The 16034-nt window shown below is 42.7% G+C and overlaps 1 protein-coding gene across 1 annotated transcript; it reads left to right on the top strand.

The window, feature by feature from the left end:
* Positions 1–18: 18 nt before the first annotated feature.
* ppil4 (peptidylprolyl isomerase (cyclophilin)-like 4) lies at positions 19–8495 on the top strand. The gene is made up of 12 exons (XM_055884666.1): positions 19–128; positions 481–613; positions 717–834; positions 978–1120; positions 4855–4951; positions 5151–5267; positions 5517–5641; positions 5781–5847; positions 7010–7121; positions 7303–7393; positions 7622–7742; positions 7993–8495. The coding sequence occupies exons 1-12, from the start codon at positions 59–61 to the stop codon at positions 8164–8166; spliced, it is 1368 nt and encodes a 455-aa protein (XP_055740641.1). The 5' UTR covers positions 19–58; the 3' UTR covers positions 8167–8495.
* The last annotated feature ends 7539 nt before the right edge of the window (positions 8496–16034 follow it).

Genomic DNA, 16034 nt, shown 5'->3' with positions numbered 1-16034 from the left:
CAAGTGACACCGGAACCAAACAAGAGCGCGTGCGCAGCTGCGCAGTCACCCTGCAAACATGGCGGTTCTTCTTGAAACAACATTGGGTGATATCGTCATTGATTTATTCACAGAAGAAAGGCCTAAAAGTAAGAAAACATGCACCAACACATCCAACGCTAATATTTGGTTACACAGCCTACATTTCGTAATAATTAAAGCTTCTCAGAAAGTCAAATATCGCCTTAAGTTGCTGCTAGCAAGTGCTAGGTAACAAGATAGCCAACCATTCATTTACCCAGCGATAGCAAATGCTAAGTTTTGTTACATTTATATTTCGGCTAGCTAACAAACATTTAAAAAGATAAGATTGCTTTGGGGACACTTCATCTGATAGTTCACTCTGTGTTGATGTGGCGCAATCATTGAAACTCAGGAAAAGGAAATCCTAATGTCTTATGATGTGTTCTCATAATGATGATCAGCTCCTTTTTTTCCTAGCATCCCTGAATTTCCTGAAGTTATGCAAAATCAAATTCTACAATTACTGCCTCATCCACAATGTCCAGAGAGATTTTATTGTGCAGACTGGAGATCCCACTGGGACTGGCCGTGGTGGAGAATCTGTCTATGGGTAAGTCCTCTTCCTCAGCAGAAACAGCATTGTCCAAAATCATCATCACAGCTGTTGTTTATATCTCACAGGAATGTTGAGGATTTATTTTCTATACCCTCAGTAAACTATATGGAGACCAGGCCCGCTTCTATGATGCAGAGAAAAACCCACGGATCAAACACAGAAAGAAGGGGATGGTGTCCATGGTGAACAATGGCAGTGACCAACATGGTTCTCAGGTTGGTAAAACTGCCATCCACCTCCTCAGTATTTAACTGCTATCAGTTTGAAAGCCACAATGTTAGCCTACTGATTCGGGTAGGACAGATGGCAAGCACCTGAAATATTTTATTTGTGCTGTAACAATCTCCTTGGTCCCCAGTTCCTGATCACCACTGGTGAGAACCTGGACTACCTGGATGGGGTCCACACTGTGTTCGGAGAGGTGTCAGAGGGTATGGATGTCTTGGCCAAGATCAATGAGACCTTCGTTGACAAGGACTTTATCCCTTTTCAGGATATCAGGTCAGCAAATTGAATTTCCTTTTATTATATTTTAATGTAGCCATTTTAGAGGGAGATTAGAATCGAATTTTATACAAAAAAATATATATAATAAACACTCACTGTACCATGAATACCTAGAGTGCAGGGTTTCCGTAAGATGGTAATAGCCTGCTTTTGGTCGGTTTAAAATAAATAAATAGAAAAGCCGATAAATAAAATTGGCACCGGCCAGATTAACCTATATACCGATAATCATGACCAAACAAATGTATTTACATCGACTGGTATTCCCATTAATTAATAGGATAAAAAGCATTATTTCGCAAAGGGATTTTTAATAAAAGATCATGCTTTTTAGCCTATTTATTGATGTAAATACCTGTCGATATAAATACATTTGACTGGTCATTCTTATTGGTCTATAGGTTAATTTACATTATTTAGTGAAATTAAATTGGCGCATGTGTACAGTATATTTGTTATGTATCTTATTTATCAATATGTGTACAGTATACAAATGTGGCATATCAAGAAGCTGATTAAACAGCATGTTCATTACATTTTGAGCTGGGGACAATGAAAGGCCACTTTAAAATGGGCAGTTTTGTCACACAACACAATGCCACAGATGTCTCAAGTTGAGGGAGTTTTTAATTGGCATGCTGTCTGCAAAACTGTCCACCAAAGCTTTTGCCAGAAAACTGAATGTTAATTTCTCGACCATAAGCCACCTCCAAGGTTTTTTTAGAGAATTTGTTGTTTTAGAGAGAAGTACGTCCAACCGGCCTCACAACCGCAGATCATGTGTAACCACGCCAGCGCAGGACCTCCACATCCGGCTTCCTCACCTGCAGGATCGTCTGAGACCAGCCGCCCGGACAGCTGATAAAACATTGGGTTTGCACAACTGAATAATTTTTGCACAGACTGTCAGAAACTGTCTCAGGGAAGCTCATCTGCGTGCTAGTCGTCCTCACCAGGGACTTGACCTGACCGCAGTTCGGCATCGTAATCGACTTCAGTGGGCAAATGCTCACCTTCGATGGCTACTGGCACGCTTGAAACGGATGAATCCCGGTTTCAACTGTACCGTTCAGATGGCAAACAGTGTGTATGGCGTTGTGTGGGCGAGTGGTTTGCTTATGTCAACGTTGTGAACAGAGTGCCCCATGGTGGGGTGATGGTATGGGTGTCCATAAGTTACAGACAACAAACACAATTGCATTTTATCAATGGCAATTTTCCATTCATCCACTCCCATCCCGTCATGTTTTAGCATGATAATGCACAGCCCCATGTCGCAAGGATCCGTACACAGTTCATGGAAGCTGGAAATGGAATGCATACTCACCAGACATGTCACCCATTGAGCATGTTTGGGATGCTCTGGATCGACGTGAATGACAGCATGTTCCCGTCCCTGTCAATGTCCAGCAACGCAACTCGTCATTGTAAATAATAATTTGTTCTTAACTGACTTGCATAGTTAAATAAAATAAAAACACTTCAAAACACACATTGAAGAGGAGAGAACATTTCACAGGCCACAATCAACAGCCTGATCAACTCTATGCAAAGGCGATGTCGCGCTGCAAGAGGCAAATGGTGGTCACACCAGATACCGACTGGTTTTCTGATCCATATACATCCCATACTTTTTTTTTTAAGGTATCTGTGACCAACAGATGCATATCTGTATTCCCAGTCATGTGAAAACCCATAGATTAGGACCTAATTTATTTATTTCAATTCACTGATTTCGTTTAAATCAAATCAAATTGTATTTGTCACATGCGCCGAATATAACAGTGAAATGCTTACAAGTCTTAAGTAAAAATGTTTAAATAAAAGTAACAAATAATTAAACAGCAGCAGTAAAATAACAATAGCGAGGCTATATACAGGGGGTGCCAGTACAGAGTCAATGTGCGGGGGCACCGGTTAGTTGAGGTAATTGAGGTATTATGTACATGTATGTAGAGTTAAAGTGACTATGCATAGATAATAAACAGAGAGTAGCACCAGCGTAGAAGAGGTAGTCTGGGTAGCCCTTTGATTAGCTGTTCTGGAGTCTTGTGGCTTGGGGGTAGATGCTGATTAGAAGCCTTTTGGACCTAGACCTGGCGCTCCGGTACAGCTTGCCGTGCAGTAGCAGAGAGAACAGTCTATGACTAGGGTGGCTGGAGTCTGACATGTATTAGGACCTTCCTCTTGTGGCCTGGTATAGAGGTCCTGGATGGCAGGAAACTTGGCCCCAGTGATGTACTGGGCCGTACGCGCTACCCTCTGTAGTGCCTTGCGGTCGGAGGCCGAGCAGTTGTCATACCAGGCAGTGATGCAACCAGGCAGGATGCTCTCAATGGTACAGCTGTAAAACCTTCTGAGGATCTGAGGACCCATGCCAAAACTTTTCAGTCTCCTGAGGAGGAATAGGTTTTGTTGTGCCCTCTCCAAGACTGTCTTAGTGTGTTTGGACCATGTTAGTTTGTTGGTGATGTGGACACCAAGGAACTTGAAGCTCTCAACCTGCTCCACTAGAGCCCTGTAGATGAGAATGGAGGCCTGCTCGGTCCTCCTTTTCCTGTAGTCCACAATCATCTCCTTTGTCTTGATCACGTTGAGGGAGAGCTTGTTGTCCTTGCACCACATGTCCAGGTCTCTGACCTCCTCCCTATAGGCTGTCTCATCGTTGTCTGTGATCAGGCCTACCAATGTTGTGTCAACGGCAAACTTGATGAGGGTGTTGGAGTCGTGCCTGAACTGAACTGTAACTATATTTTTGTTCAGGCTAGAGATTTTGCTGTTCGTTACTCATCTTGTTGACTGATGAAAAGTAAATGTGGACAGTTGTTCTAACATCTTCAAAGTGCGCATCAGAATTAGGTAAGAAGGACCGCACATCGTTGCATCCTCGACTTCCATGTTCTGTTAATATGAATTACTGTAATCTAAATGCGATTTCTGTCAGTCAGTCTGACCACTGTGGGTGGACGCCCTAATCAGGTTACGCACCCAATGTATGTAGGTCCGGTAAATTTCTCAAATGTCTGGTAAATTAAGGGTGCAATATGCAGAAATTATTTCCTATTTGCAAAAAGTCTAATAGTTGGCCTAATTTCAGTTTGTGACAAAACAAGCAAGCATAGTGTAGATCACAGGTGTCAAACTCATTCCACGGAGGGCCGAGTGTCTGCGGGTTTTCGTTCCTCCCTTGTACTTGATTGATGAATTAACATCACTAATTAGTTAGGAACTCCCCACACCTGGTTGTCTAGGGCTTTATTGAAAGGAAAAACCAAAAACCTGCAGACACAAGGCCCTCCGTGGAATGAGTTTGACACCCCTGGTGTAGATAATCATTGTGCCATCTAAACCGCTGTGAAATATATTTTCCATAACCAAAAATATTGTATTTTCAGCTGTTTGAAGCTGATATACAAAACCGAAAGTAAAACACTCTCTAAAATGAAACGTGAAAGGGAAGCATAGAAATAGCACAAACAGAACAGATCTACCACTTCTTAGACTTGCTTTCAATGACAGATCTATAACTCACATTTCTATGCAAATTTGGTCAGGTCGCCCAAAAAGTTGCATATTGTAGTTTTAAAATGCGGCCGGTCAATTGTCCGGCGGCACATTTTCCGAAAGTAAACCCTGCTACAGTGTTGTCAATAAAATGACCTACTCAGATAGACGTCCCAGTATAAGGTGGAGAGAAAATAGGTATAATACTTGTTTTGTCATTGCAGAATAAACCACACTGTGATCCTGGAAGATCCTTTCGATGACCCTGCTGACTTGCCCGTGCCTGACCGCTCCCCTGAGCCTACCAAGGAACAGCTGGATGTGTGTGACTGGACACTTTCTGTACCGTTGAATTAAAAGCAATGCATATCTCCCTTTCAGAGCAAAAGTATTGTAAACGATATTACTTTAATATAAAATTATAAGGTTTAAGTTAGTTCATTATTGTCTCCAGTACCAGAAAACAATGAACGATGCAACTTTTGACGTCTAGCCTTACTGTCCCCTCTTTGGTGTGCAGAGTGGTCGTATTGGAGCTGATGAAGTGATCAACGACACAGATGGGAAGAAGGCTGAGGAGCTGGATGAGCTGCTGAAGGAGAAGGAGGCCAAGACCCAGGCTATCCTGCTGGAGATGGTGAGGGGGGGGTGGTCTTGTGGTTCGGTCCACTTAGCCTTGTAGAGGATGTCCATACTTTCAGGAGTGATGGCAGAAGGGATTTTGTAACACTCAACATTACCACTTGTTTGTACAGATTGCTGTTGAAGAACCCAGCAGTACTTCTACTGTAGTAGTTAATTAGCTAGTGAACATATTAGTGTTGTAAACATTATATGGTGGTTTTATAAGAGTTTTGTGGTTTGACGTGTGTATGTGCTTGTGTAGGTGGGTGATCTCCCTGATGCAGAAGTGAAACCTCCTGAGAATGTGCTGTTTGTGTGTAAGCTGAACCCTGTGACCACAGATGAGGACCTGGAGATCATTTTCTCCCGCTTCGGACTTATTAAGTGGTAAAATAGTATATTTCAATATACTGGCCTCATAACATTACGATACATATTTAATTTTAAATAGACCTGGTCGTAACCAATGGAAATATTGAATGTTGGTGAACTGTACCATGATTAACAGGTTCTTATTTTGCTACAGCTGTGAGATCATCAGAGACTGGAAGTCAGGAGAGTCTCTGTGCTATGCTTTCATCGAGTTTGAAAAGGTGTGTATTGGTTTGGTTTTCACGTGATTGCTTTATGTACCATGAGTTATCATAAAATCATTTTAGCCCTATTTTGATTATGCATGGAAATAAAAGTTGAACATTGCTCCACTCAGGTTCATAAGTACACTGAACAAAAATACAAATGCAACATGTAAAGTGTTGGTCCCATGTTTCATGAGCTGAAGTAAAAGATCCCAGAAATGTTCCTTACTCACAAAAAGTTTTTCTCTAAAATGTTGTGCACAAATTTGTTTACATCCCCTTTCGTGAGCATTTCTCTTTTGCCAAGATAGTCCATTCACCTGATAGGTGTAGCATATCAAGAAGCTGATTAAACAGCATGATCAGGTGCACCTTGTGCTGGTGACAATTAAAGGCCACTCTAAAATGTGCAGTTTTGACACAACGCAATGCCACAGATGTCTCAAGTTTTGCAATTGTGCAATTGGCATGCTGACTGGAGTAATGTCCACCAGAGCTGTTGCCAGAGAATTGAAAGTTAATTTCTCTACCATAAGCCAGCTCCAACAACATTTTTGAGAATTTGGCTGTACGTCCAACTGGCCTCACAACTGCAGACCACATGTAACCACGCCAGCCCAGCTTCTTCACCTGCGAGATCGTCTGAGACCAGCCACCCAGGAAACTGAGTATTTCTGTCTGTAATAAAGTCCTTTTGTGGGGAAAAACTAATTATAATTGGCTTGGCCTGGCTCCCCAGTGGGTGGGCCTATGCCCTCCCAGGCCATAGGCTCATGCCCTCCCAGGCTAATTGGCTTGGCCATGGCTGCACCCCTGCCCAGTCGTGAAATCTATAGATGAGGGCCTAATGAATTAATTTAAATTAACTGATTTCCTAATATGAACTGTAACTCAGTAAAATCGTTCAAATTGTTGCATGTTGCATTTATATTTTTGTTCATTATACAAATCAAGACTTGAGAAATATAAAGATAAAGATTCCTTTTTGAACAATTCAAGTGCAGTTGTGCAAAATATCAATAGATGGCACCAGTTAGTCAGAATTGAGAGGGTACAAATTAATTCATTTGAATGGTCATATGGTTTTGTTTACTGAAATTAATTCCGTTGTTCACTAGACCCATAACGGCTCACATTACCCTCTTTTAGATGCAATTGATGTCCTTTCTGTGCACAGGAGGAGGACTGTGAAAAGGCCTTCTTCAAGATGGACAACGTGCTCATAGATGACAGGCGCATACACGTGGACTTCAGCCAGTCTGTTTCAAAGATCAAATGGAAAGGCAAAGGTAAACACTTATTAAAACATAACTCACTTGGACTTTTATTTAAAGGTTTTGTGTGATCCATAAAGTATGCGTTATGTATACTTTCAGAGACTCAATTAAGCCCTAATAAGGCACTTAAACTAAAGGATGTGCCATTCACCTCTGCTAAGTAAAGAACTTCACAATATCTTTTGTTTTCTAGGTGGAAAGTATACCAAGGATGACTTCAAGGCCTATGAAAAAGACGTGGGATCCAAATTAGCTCTTAAGGATAAAGTCAAACCTAAGCAGGAGTATCCTTAAATGTGTTTATATTTGCTATTCAATATGTAGAGGAGAATATGAGTTAGTGTAAAATACTTAAACTCAACTGTGCACCATTTCACATAGCTATCAGGACAGAGAGGTAAACTATTGTGAAGACATTTCTCTGTTGGAGGAAATTACATTTCTCTGAAAGACTTGGCAGACTTGGAATTACACACTTTACTTCCTCAAGTTTTTCTAAACATTCCCAAAAGCTCCAAGTACGACCTGCTTTTAGAGGAAGAGGAAGAAGGAACAAGCCGTCGGCATGCTGAAAAAAAACACAAGGATAAGAAACACGATCACTCCGATGACGAGGACACCAGGAAATCCAAGGTTGCCCGAAAATGGCTTTTGAACTAATTATTTTCCTTGTGGGCACATGTACTTTCTTTCACAAGAATGTTCAGTAAGAGCATTCGAGTAAGCATGACTCATGTAATTTGGGAATGGCTTGTCATTTCAGCAGTTGGGACACCAGTCACTCGAGCTATACTGAGTCATTCCACAGAGCTTTGTTTCAGCACCACCAAAGATTTCTCTTGAACCTTTGTCAACCCTCTTTCTCCCTATGTTATACCGACAGTGGAACAGTGAGGAGCCCAGGCGGGAGAAAAAGACAGACCGGCAGCATTCTCGCTCCAGGGAAAGAGACAGCCACCACAAGCACAGCAAGTCCCGTGAAAAGCACCGCCCGGGGAGGAGCCGCAGTCGCTCACCCAAGAAGTCTAAAGACAAGGAGAGGAGCAGACACCGATGAGAGAGGGAGAGGAACAGGGTTGAGGCCAATTCCATTTCAATTCCCCATCAATATACTGAATTGGAAAATCTTCTTTGAAAAATAAATGTCAGTTAATTTCATGAATTGACTCAATTGAAATGGTATTGGACTGCCCTGATACCTGTCACTGTGGCCCCTACTACCCCACCACCACCCATGTCTGAGAGAGCAGCACTAGGGACTCAGCCCTCACATTACATGGGGGAAAAAATATCCTGGGATGTTTACCCTAATTACCTGGAAGTAACACAGTGTTACATAACCTGAGAACACTGCTCATTATGAATAATAAAACATTTCAGCCTGAACTGCTCGATTCCTATAGGGCAACATTCTGTATTTTGGTCTACACAGCAATTTCCAAATCAGTCTCCATACACACATAACTAAGTGCCCAGTCAGTAACGTTCTATAAGTATATTTGTATTTTGGTTTGACTTATACCCCAACCCCCTTTCTCTGTTTTTTTAATGGGCAGCTGAATGATTTCCCACCATGTTTGCCCATATTTTAACCTTTTGACTGTAGTTTTTTTTGCAGCTTTGGTACACTAAATAAATGTACCTAGCTAACAAATATTCCCACAACTTTAACCCTCAGACACATGAATGTTCTTAAAACGCACCTAGAACATTGTATATTCTGAGAATATTGTAACCACGTTCTAGATAAGTAATGTTTTACATTAAAGGAACATTCTCAATTTTAACACCAAAACATGCTAAAAATGTTTTAACGTTTTTGCTAACATAGAATGTTCCCTCAACTAACGAAAAACTAGACACTCAAACATTAGGGGAACATCACGGGTAATATTACAAAAACCTCTGTACCTAGAATTGTTAGCTGGGTAGTGGGCATGGAAAGCATGAGTTGTCTATGCACTGCAGAGGGGATTCCCTGTGTCATCCTCCCCATGAGTTCAAGCCGTATGTCACTGAAATAGCATGATACCCAGTGTTGTAGTCAGGACAGAGTCCAGAATTTCATGACTTCTGATTCAACCATTGGTGACTCGCCTTCAAGTGACTTGTATTTGCAGTTGGCCTAGATAGGGTACTATGATAAGGAGAATATTAGCAGCACTGGATGCGCAGAGCAACAAGGGTTCTGCTATCTGGCAGTGAAAGGACACAGCCTACATCAGCTGGTGAGCTGCAAGGGAGCAAGTGATGATTGTGGGCAGGCAGACTGCTCCGGCTCCGACAATCAGGCAACACATCGCACAAGCGACTCTCGCTTCCCCACAACCACCAGTCACCAGCTTACTTTTTCGTTTTGGCTGGTGAAGAAACACAAACTGCTTTAAGAAATTGAAAACAATACTAGTATTGAGTTTAATGGTAAAACAGCAGTCTATCTATTTGTCTCTCCCCTTTATTATAGACAAATATGCTGTCTTTGAATTTGTCGTCTCGCTCTACCCACCTCCCACTTTCCCCCCTGCATCTCATCGCCAGGTTCTGACAAAACTCCCTTTAGTTTTTACTCTGCAATAAAAAACCTACAGAAATATCAGTGGGCGATTACAAAAAATTAGCTGAGAGCCGGACTTACCATTCATATATGTAGTAAATAAGTAGTTAAACAGGTATTGTGTACTATTGTAAAGTGGCTGTTCCACTGGATGTCATAAGGTGAATGCACCAATTTGTAAGTCGCTCTGGATAAGAGCGTCTGCTAAATGACTTAAATGTAAATGTAAATGTGTAGAACTTGTGAGGTAATGATAACTAGTACATTAGTTGTTTTTTCATGAGGGAGTGGCGATATACTGCCATCGGATGGCGACTAGAAACAATTGTATAATAAGATCTATTATAAATTGATGGACTAAACCATTGGTGACTTGTACTCGACTCGGACTTCAGCCATAGGGTATCGTGACTCGACTCTGACTCAAGCACAGGGGACTTGACTCGGGCTCGAGGTTTAGTGACTCGACTACAACACCGATGATTATTCACCTTCCAACTCCCTGCGTGATATGAGAAGAAGTTGGAGGCAGCCATGCAAGATGAAAGTTGTGTGGGCTACATTCATAAATGAGGTATCCTCTTTTGGCTACAGTTTTAAATGTTTTGGTCAGTATATTGGCAGTACTGTCAGAGAGGGTATTAGTTAGCCCAACCCAAATCATGTGTTGAAGTATATTAGGGACATGTGTGGGAAAACCAAAGGCAAGCTAGATGTAATTCAATAAAGCCCTGGCCCAAAGTGTTCAGAATAATGTTTTCAGCCTTGGCAGACAGAAGAATGGCACAGTGAGGGGTGCATGTGCAGCTAGCTAACAGTCATTGAGTTTTCCACAGGGCCTCTCCTTGTGCAACACTGTGGGCCACCACTTCTAGCCCCCTCGGAGTTCCCTGAATTAAATCATGAGAGACCCTGGCCAACATTCACCATAATTAGTAATTTGACATTTCACAAATCATTCCATAGTTGGTTGTTTCTCCGAATGAGATGCCATTTTGAAGCTCCTTATAAGGAAGGGGTTGTTTTGAACTTTTACTGAGTGAGAGAGTATGCAAGTATTGTTCTCTTTCATTTTTGCAACGGGTCGCCAAACGACCTATGGGAACTCCTTCCCCTTCACACTGTGTGATTAAGATGCTTAATATCAAAGATGTTTACAGTCACGCCACACCCTTACTGTACAATGGGACCTGTCACTATAAAAGATGGTGTGGCATAACATACTGTCTTTTCACTCTCACTTTTATGTATTTTACATTACGGGATTAATATTAATCCCCTTCAGATGACTTTCTTACGGAATTACGATTTTTTTCAACGACTCGAGGAGGTGCCGTGAGTAGATGATTTTTTTATCAAATCTACTCCCCCTCTCTCGTTATTGTGCCTGCCTATACTAGCTAACTTTTGTTTTTTGTCTGGTATTTCCATCTTTGTGTGTTAGCTAGCTAGTTAGCTTCGGGTCTATCCCGTTACCTCAGAAGTTAGCTCCCAGCTAGCTAGCTAAATTAGCCACACATACAGTGAGCTCCAAAAGTATTAGGACAATGACAAATCTTTTGTTGTTTTGGCTCCGTACTCCAGCCCTTTGGATTTGAAATGATACTGTCATGGCGTCCGCACCCAAGTTTGATGAATTCAGTTCTTCAAAGACTAAGACATGCATCCCTTTGTTCAAAGACTGGAGCATGCCAAATGACCGAACCCCTGCCATGCCAAGCATATGCACTCGCTTAGCTACAGTTCATGAAACAGATGAGAATGTTTTTAGATATTTCTCCCGTATGGACAAATAATTTGCTTTGCTTGTTCTGCCTGCTTCTCTCCAACACATTTCAGGCCAAGAGCTGCCTAACAAATGATGCAGGGCATCTAAAAAGGACACATGAAAGCACTGCTTCAGCCGTGAGGCTTAACAATTCAGCAGCGATACTGGCCTTGCATCAGAACGCCTCTCCACAAACTATGACGCTGAGACCATGAAAGAACTGGCTACAGTTACAGACCTGATCATCCAATGCCTTCAGGGCAATGCTCAGATGGTTGGGAAATCTTTGGCAACGCTGTCGGTTGCACAACACCACCTATGGTTAGCGCAGTCCAAGCTCCCTGACAAAGAGACGGTTCCACTCCTGGGTGTACCCATATCACCTGGCCAGACATTTGACCCAGCAGCGGCCCAAATCCTCCAAGTGTTTAAGGAAGACAAAGAAACACAGATGGAGCTTCAGCGCCTCATTCCAAAGCCTAGAATGCATCAGCCAGCAAACCATTACTCCCGTCCCAGGGCCCCAATTGGAATGCCAATAAACCAGGCTCAGACTCACGCTGCACATGCTCAGGAGTGGAGGAACAGACACTCTCTGCCCTACCGAAGTGGTGGAGCGCGGCATCGCCTCTTGGGCGTCCCCTCTGCACCACAGCATGCAGAGCCTTGGTCACATCAACACCGCTTTCTAGAGCACCACCTTTCCAACTGGAAAAGTTCAACGGTCAACAAATGGGTGTTACGAACTGTAACACAAGGCTATGCACCACAATTTTGTCAGCGACCCCACACTTCAGGGGTGTCTTGAAAACAACAGCTCGCAACCTTGCTCAAAAGCAAACACTCTGCTCAGAAATCTCATTGCTCCTGGAAAATCATGTAATCAAAGAGGTAGAACCAGTGCAACAAAACTGCGGTTCTGCTCAATCTATTTTCTGCTGCCAAAAAAGGCCTCGAATCGTCATCTTTTTATTTATTTTTTTATTTTTTTATTTTACCGTTATTTTACCAGGTAAGTTGACTGAGAACACGTTCTCATTTGCAGCAACGACCTGGGGAATAGTTACAGGGGAGAGGAGGGGGATGAATGAGCCAATTGTAAACTGGGGACTTTCAGCACTTCCCTTCAAAATAATGACAATCAAAGTCATCCTTCAGTACAACCAGGTGATTGGTTCACCACAGTGAACTTGAAAGACACATACTTTCATATCCCCATTCTACCAGCACACAGAAAATACCTAAAAAAATGTTTTTTGCTGTCTACCCTTCAGCCTTTTGCTCGCCCCTCACACTTTCACAAAGTGCATAAGCTCAACGCCAACCCCACTTAGCCAAGCAGGAGTCAAGGTCCTGAATTACTTAGATGAAAGCTACTGCTTTTGGCAAGCAGACACCTCCCATCAATACACCTGCCGGAGTGTAGAATCCGGCAGCAGACCTTCTCTCCTGAGGCCCTCTTCCTTCAGACTTGATACATCCCACAGTAGTGGAGATTATTTGGGCATGGTTTGGAAGGGCCATCGCCGATCTGTTCGCATCGCAAGACAACCCATTGTCCTATGTGGTTCTCCATAAAGGGTCCAGCAGGCCCACTCAGGTGTGATGCCCTATCACACAGATGGCCAAGGGGGCTGCTGTATGCGTTTCCACCAATTCCCTTGCTCCCTTAGGTCTTGAGGAAGATCAGTATCAAAAGCACGCCAGTTCTACTTGTTGCTCGACATTGGCCACGGCATCACTGGTTTTCAGACTTTGTACAGCTGACAACCTCCCAACCATGGGATCTCCCTCTTCGAGTGGACCTCCTGTCACAAGGCTTTTGCACCCCAAACCCAGCATACTGAAGTCGTGGGTGTGGACACTGAACGTCACCGCCTTAGGGTTGGCCTCCTTGATAATTGATGCAGTTCAGGCAACCAGGACATCCTCTGGCACATTGGATTACCAATGCAGTGTCAAAATCATACGCTGCAGTAGGTAGATCAACTCCAGACGACATGGTGGCTCAACCCAGATAAGTGAGCGTACCTTGAACCTTGTACATGAGATGGATGTTCTATACAGAGGCCTTCCACTCTTGGTGCTGTTGCACCCAATTGAAGCCTCATGTTGTAAGTTCTAGCTTTCAGTTTGCTTGTGTATACAGTTGTATACCACAGTTGAAATTCTGAGTTATCCTGTAATTATATTCTGTTACATCCTGTGGTGGATATAAGGATGTCTGGGCTAGGTTAAATGGTGAGTTATCCCAATCTGTTGTCCGAAATGACCTCTTCGGTACAGCCACTCCCATAGGTCGTTTGGTGACCTGTTACGGGGGGGGAAAAGAGAACTTTGGGTTACGGATCTCTGATTAGAGTCACGAGTCGCCAAGCTTTCATGTCGTTCCTCCACCTCATTGGGGTTTGAGTGAAGTGATAGACAGTATGTCACTCTGTAAACATCTTTGATATTAAGCATCTCAATCACATCGTGTGAAGGGGAAGGAGTTCCCATAGCTCGTTTGGTGACCCGTTACTCTACTCAGAGAACCAAGGTTACATCCGTATCCCAACATTTTCCACCCCCTTGTCTAACCACTGTCAGAGACTTCCCACTGGGCACAAACATCAGTTCAACACATAGTTTTGATTTTATTTGGTTGACTCTGTTACGTCCGTCGTTAAATGAAGACCAAGGTGCAGCGTGGTAGGCGTACATTTTCTTTAATATAAATGTTCCACCAAAAAAAACAATAAACAACTCAATGAACGTAAAGCTAGGAGTGCAACACCTGCAACACAAAAAGACAAGATCCAACAACAGAAAGTGGGAAAAAGGGCTGCCTGAGTATGGTTCCCAATCAGAGGCAGCTGTCTATCGTTGTCTCTGATTGGGAATCATACTTAGGCAGCCCTTTTTCCCACTTTCTGTTGTTGGATCTTGTCTTTTTGTGAAGAAATAGAGAAATAGACAACATAGAATGCCCACCCCAAATCACACCCTGACCTAACCAAATAGAGGAATAAAACGGCTCTCTAAGGTCAGGGTGTGACAGAGTCAACTAACGTGAATTCAATGTGAAATTAACAACAAATATCACCATGTCATTGGATTTAGGTTAACAATTTGGTAAAAAGCATATGAAATGCCCTGATGTTGATGACTTTTTGCAAGTCCAATCAGTTTTACACATTGATTCAACATCATCACATTGATGTTTTTCATTGAAATGACGTGGAAACAACATTGATTCAACCAGTTTTTGCCTACTGCACTTGACAAAAGAAGTGAATATAATGGCCCTGGAGAAATGTAAACCATGAGCAGGCAGTTATAGGATCCCACAGTCAGAAGCTGATTCCCATTATTGACCAGAATGAGGAGAAAATTGGGACACAGGGAAGTGTACAGTCCTTTGACAGTCACAGTAATCCCGTTTGTTCTACAGACAGACAGGTGTAAAATGTGTAATGTCTCAGTTGCAAAAACAACGCAGACGACACTATTCTGTATACTTCTGGCACTTCTTTTGACACTGTGTTAACAACCCTCCAGGCGAGCTTCAATGCCATACAACTCTCCTTCCGTGGCCTCCAATTGCTCTTAAATAGAAGTAAAACTAAATGCATGCTGTTCAACCGATCGCTGCCTGCACCTGCCCGCCTGTCCAACATCACTACTCTGGACGGCTCTGACTTAGAATATGTGGACAACTACAAATACCTAGGTGTCTGGTTAGACTGTAAACTCTCCTTCCAGACTCACATCAAACATCTCCAATCCAAAGTTAAATCTAGAATTGGCTTCCTATTCCGCAACAAAGCATCCTTCACTCATGCTGCCAAACATACCCTTGTAAAACTGACCATCCTACCAATCCTCGACTTCGGTGATGTAATTTACAAAATAGCCTCCAAAACCCTACTCAATAAATTGGATGCAGTCTATCACAGTGCCATCCGTTTTGTCACCAAAGCCCCATATACTACCCACCACTGCGACCTGTACACTCTCGTTGGCTGGCCCTCGCTTCATACTCGTCGCCAAACCCACTGGCTCCAGGTCATCTACAAAACCCTGCTAGGTAAAGTCCCCCCTTATCTCAGCTCGCTGGTCACCATAGCAGCACCTACCTGTAGCACGCGCTCCAGCAGGTATATCTCTCTGGTCACCCCCAAAACCAATTCTTCCTTTGGCCGCCTCTCCTTCCAGTTCTCTGCTACCAATGACTGGAACGAACTACAAAAATCTCTGAAACTGGAAACACTTATCTCCCTCACTAGCTTTAAGCACCAGCTGTCAGAGCAGCTCATAGATTACTGCACCTGTACATAGCCCATCTATAATTTAGCCCAAACAACTACCTCTTTACCTACTGTATTTATCTATTTTGCTCCTTTGCACCCCATTATTTCTATCTCTACTTTGCACCTTCTTCCACTGCAAACCAACCATTCCAGTGTTTTTTTTTTACTTGCTATATTGTATTTACTTCGCCACCATGGCCTTTTTTTATATTTTTATTTATATATATGTTTTATTTGCCTTCACCTCCCTTCTCACCTCACTTGCTCACATTGTATATAGACTTATTTTTCACTGTATTATTGACTGTATG

The sequence above is a fragment of the Salvelinus fontinalis genome, chromosome 27, assembly GCF_029448725.1.
Source record: "Salvelinus fontinalis isolate EN_2023a chromosome 27, ASM2944872v1, whole genome shotgun sequence".
Classification (NCBI taxonomy): Eukaryota; Metazoa; Chordata; class Actinopteri; order Salmoniformes; family Salmonidae; genus Salvelinus; species Salvelinus fontinalis.
The sequence above is the reverse complement of the archived record's forward strand: the minus strand, read 5'-3'. Positions and strand labels throughout refer to the sequence as shown.